Consider the following 4,798-nt stretch of genomic DNA (forward strand, 5'->3'; position numbering starts at 1 on the left):
TAATGGACCTGGGAAAGTAGAAGATGTAAGTGCTTGGGTCCCTGCACCCAGGTGGGAGACCTAGAAGAGGTTCTGGGTTTCTGGCTTCCACCTGGTCCAGTCCTGACCATTGCAGCCATGTGGGGATGGAACCAAGGGGTGGAAGATTGTCTTTCTACAGCCTGCTTTTCAAATAAAAAATAGATCTAAAAAATATATATTCTATCCAAAAACAACAACAACAACAACAAAAACACAGCATAGTAGCCAGAACTCAAACTAACACTCTGATGTAGATGCCAGTATCACCAAATGGTAGCTTAACCTGCTATACAATTCCAACCTCCAGTTTGTTTTTAAATTTATTTTTATTGGAAAGACAGACCCACAGAGAGAAGGAGATACAGAGAAAAAGATCTTCCACCCACTGGTTCACTGCCCAAGTGGCTGCAACAGCAAGAGCTGAACTGATCCAAAGCCAGAACACTTTCCAGGTCTCCCACTTGGTTGCAGAGTATCCCAAGGCTTTGAGCCATCCTCCACTGCTTTCCTAGGCTAAAAGCGGGCAGTTGGATGGGAAGTGGAGCAGCCAGGGCACAAACTGGCACCCATATGGTATGCTGGTTCTTGGAGGTGGAGGATTAGCCAATTGAGCCATTATTCAGCAAAATATATAATCCATTACTTATAGTCTATGTGCAACTGAACTTCAGAACCACTTACTCCTATCTCGCTATAACCACCAGCCTCCCCAATCTCTGTAATCACCATCACATTTGCAGCTTCTATGAGGTCAGCATTTTGTAGATCCTACAAGAGTGAAATCACGTGATACAGTCTTTTGGTGCCTGGCTTGCTTCACTTACTGTAATGACCTCTAATTCCATCCTCATGGCTGTAAATGACAAGATTCCATCCCTTTTTATCAGCAGTGTTTTTTCTCACAATTTGGATGGTAAGTATGTGAGTGTTCTTTATTCTAAACATGAATATGAAATAAATGTTAGGGCCTGGAGCTATAGCATAGTGGTTAAAGTCGTCTTGCACACCCAGCATCCCATATGGTCGCCGGTTCTAATCCCGGCAGCCCTGCTTCTCATCCAGCTCCCTGCTTGTGGCCTGGAAAGGCAGTCGAGTACGGCCCAAATCCTTGGGACCCTGCATCTGCATGGAAGACCTGAAAGAGCTCCTGGCTCCTGGCTTTGGATTGGCTCAGCTCCAGCCGTCGCACTCACCATCAAATGGAAGATTTTCCTCTCTGTCTCTCCTCCTCTCTGTATATCTGCCTTTCCAATAAACAAATATTAAAAAAAAAAAGAAAAGAAAAGAAAGAAAGAAATGTTAAAGTATTTGGTGAGCAAGCCTGGTTAGGCAGCGTGCTGGATGGGTGCATATCATTAAAACCAGACCCCCAGCAGTGGCTACACGGTGGGTACAGAAGGATTGGGGGCAACTCACCTCTCCTTGTTGAGCCTGCTGCATGAACAAGGGCTGGGCCAGGAGACCTCTGTGGATCCTTGGAGCCAAGAAGTGTATCTGCACCCCCCATCAGAGCCCAGGCCCTGCGGTCAGCAATCACTGCTAGTGCCCAAGACAAAATCCAATGTCTCGGAGCCTGTTCCTTTTCAATAAAATCAAGATGACAATCTCTCGCTCCCAGGGTCACAGTGGGGTGTAAATGAGGTAACATACCCACAGTGGCAGGGACAGGAGTGTCACACAGTACATCCCCCACACAGAGAGAACCCTCACCTTGAGTCCACAGGCAGCTCTGGAGAAGCCATGCTGGGCCAGGCAAGCGGCTGGAAAGCAGAGCGAATTGCACTCTGAAGAGCAGTGGCCCCCCCAGCCAGGTGGGGAGACAGTCTCATCACCCACAATGTTCGGTGGGGTGACACTACAGCTGCAGAGGCGGCAGCCACATGCACAAGCATGGACCAGGTGCCCCTGGGATGTGGGCATGGACAAGGACATCCCAGTCGAAAGACCCCTACAGGGAAAGGCAAGGCACAAAACTGGGGGAATGGCTTCCACACACACCACTGAGCTTCCCCGTGGGTCCTTTCTAGCCTACTTCCGTCGCAAATGTCTCTACCAACCCAAAAACAAAGGCTGCGGCAGATTCCAAAGTCGGCTTTGGAGCTCACCACACATCCCTCAGCACCTGTAGGGGTGCAGGATGGGTAACGAGGTACAGCTGGGTGCGACTTTCCCTGGGTCAGAATGATTGTGCAAACCTCCAGCTCCCTGGCTGTGAAATGGATACCACAAGGAACTGACTCTACAGCACTGGGGTAGATGTGTGAATGAGAGGCAGGTGTGTGGCCAAGCAGTGAGGATGCTGCTCAAGGCACCTGTATCCCATATCGGTTTTTGTTGTTTTTGTTCATTTTGTTTTGGTTTACCAACAGATTCCATTCCTGAGTGAGGAATAAACAAAGACTTGGGGTACAAAGACTTCAGTCAAGTTCCCTAACTGTGGGTTTCTTGATCTGAGGCCTCGGGTTTGTGTCTGATGCAGATTCTCAAAGACCCGCACTGCCTCATGGGCTACAACCTCCCAGGTCACAAACCACTGAGCCGACTTCCTGCTTTCTTACCCCACCCAATGGGAATAAAGTACCTACCCTGAACGGCTGCCAGGACTTACAGGAGGTAACTGGTGAGAAAGAGCTGGAGGACCGCACACTTTCACTAACTGTGGATTTCCTTCCTCTCTTGCTTCCTTTGTTGGGCGCACAGTACTTAACAACAAGGTGGCAGGCATCCATGGGGCATGATGAGGGGCAGCCACCTCACCCAGGGCATGAGGGGACATGGGGGACCAGACAGATACTGTGTCTATTCCCCTACAGCTCAGGTTCTAGCAGGGGTGCACAGTGGAGAAACATAACCACTTCAGATATTAACAACCACCAAGAGCAAACACACAGGCTAATGGGATATACACACACCGATGGGCAGGGTGGCATCAGAGGAGACATGATGATGCCAGGCCCTAGGGGCACAGCCTCCAGCAACGATAGCATTTTACAGGAAAGACTCTCGACCAGTGGCCCTTTGTTCCCAAGCCCTACCACACAGTGCATCACCTCAGACACATCACTCCACTTCTGAGGCTCTGCTGCCACATCTAGGAAAAGGAAATAAAAACAGCTCACCTGCCACCACGTGTGGGCATTCCACCAAGGGGCTGTCACAGTTCGGCATCCTTCCAAGGGCCCACTGACAGACGTCTGATGCATGTCACGTGGCACCTACCCTAGAAGAGGGGAGGCCTGCATAGAAAAAACCCTCGGATCAGGGTTTTGATTTTTGAACATTTCCTGCAAGACAAATAGCTTCCTTTGTGTCTCATTAACCCAGTGGCCTTTTTTTTTTTTTTTTGCCTGCTAGGGTCTCTTAGAGTGCCTGCTACTTCCTATCATTCTCGGATACAAAAGCAGGCAAGGGAAGGACATCAGAAGACCCGATTCTGACACGAACCAGAACACCTTTCTGCCACGAGACACACCGAGTACAGCTCAGCCTCCTCTGCCATCTCAGTCTACACACGCTTTACTTCAGAAACTACAAGGACCTTGGTCCTCAGGGAAGGTTACTGACTTAAGAATGTTGTGGTTCTTCATCCTAAATCTCTAATCTCCCCAGCTTCGGTCCTATCTCACACCTCAGCATATCATGCCATTCCCCTTCCTGAGTGCTCTCCCCAGCCCCAGGGAACCCACAAACTGCTACGTTCTGCCAAGCAGAAAAAGGGGCTCTCCAAATCTGAACTCCTAACTCCCCCTCCCAGGCCCTCATCATCATCGAAATACCTTCTCCAGCTCCCTCACCGCCCTTTACACAAGCCTGGCAACACTGAGGACCGACAGATGACACGTTTGCTGCTTCTCCCCCCACCTGCACTGTATTGTCCATACCTTCCCAAAGCCTTCCCCAAGTCCTTCAGAAAAAGCGTTGTTTATAAGGAAACCAGGGGCTGGGAGTTATCAGAGCTAATTCCTTAGGGTTCGGATGGAATCATTCCACTGAACGGAACCCAAATTCACATCACATGCTTTTCATTGGCAAACCTATTGCAACCTAGAAAGTACAAGTGAGATGGGGGGATAGGATCACGGCTCTACATGAATAAAGAAGCCCCAATCCGAATCCTACTGTAAGTGGTATTGAAGATTTTGAAATACATTGGGTCAAACAGCTGATTTAAGAATTCATGGGGAAAAAATAACGATTTCTTTCTGCCTCTAAGGCTTTCCTCGCTGCTGTCCTCTAAGAAAGGAAAACCAGGTGTTTTGTCAGAGTCCAGAGTGCTAACCATTACACCATGGAACCCAGGTGTTTTTTCTTTTTGTTTTCCTGGGACCTGACTGAGTTCCACTATCCGCGGAGCCCCTAAAGCGCCAGACCGGCTCTGCCCCTTTCTGGGGTCTCCATTACCAAACCCAGGGCCACCCCCACTCGCCCTGTGTGTCCCTGACACGGTGACTGTCCACTCTTGAGCATCCGTGTCGCAGCCTTCCAGCGAACGCCGCCGGCTCTGACGAGCCACACACTCCGGCAGCTTCTCGCCGACCCAACCTGTCTCCTCCTCTCCCTTTCCTTCGCACGGTCGGTCCCGTGAACCCGAGTAAACCCACGGCCAGCCACCCTCACACGCACTGCCCCTCGCCGGCCGCCGTCCAGCTTCCCAGCCACGGGTCTCCACCCCCTCGCCGCGCCTCGTTCTCGAAGCCGCCAGGGGGACGTGCCGCGCACGCGCACTGGGCCCCGCCGAAGCCTCGCCCCGCCCCCTCGAGCGCGAGTAACGGCGCTA

The 4,798-nt window shown here is 50.8% G+C and overlaps 1 protein-coding gene across 1 annotated transcript in view; it reads right to left on the reverse strand.

The window, feature by feature from the left end:
• Window positions 1-4,585, reverse strand: part of MYH7B (myosin heavy chain 7B) — a 37,348-nt gene extending 32,763 nt beyond the window's left edge. Inside the window, exon 1 of the mRNA XM_040981590.1 lies at window positions 3,141-4,585. Coding sequence (XP_040837524.1) covers window positions 3,141-3,189 — 49 coding nt within the window. The 5' untranslated portion in view covers window positions 3,190-4,585. The remainder of the gene's footprint in view (window positions 1-3,140) is intronic.
• Between the last annotated feature and the right edge of the window lie 213 nt (window positions 4,586-4,798).

This window comes from Ochotona curzoniae, unplaced genomic scaffold (assembly GCF_017591425.1).
Source record: "Ochotona curzoniae isolate NIBS_2020 unplaced genomic scaffold, NIBS_Ocur_1.0 contig_3520, whole genome shotgun sequence".
In the NCBI taxonomy this organism is placed as follows: domain Eukaryota; kingdom Metazoa; phylum Chordata; class Mammalia; order Lagomorpha; family Ochotonidae; genus Ochotona; species Ochotona curzoniae.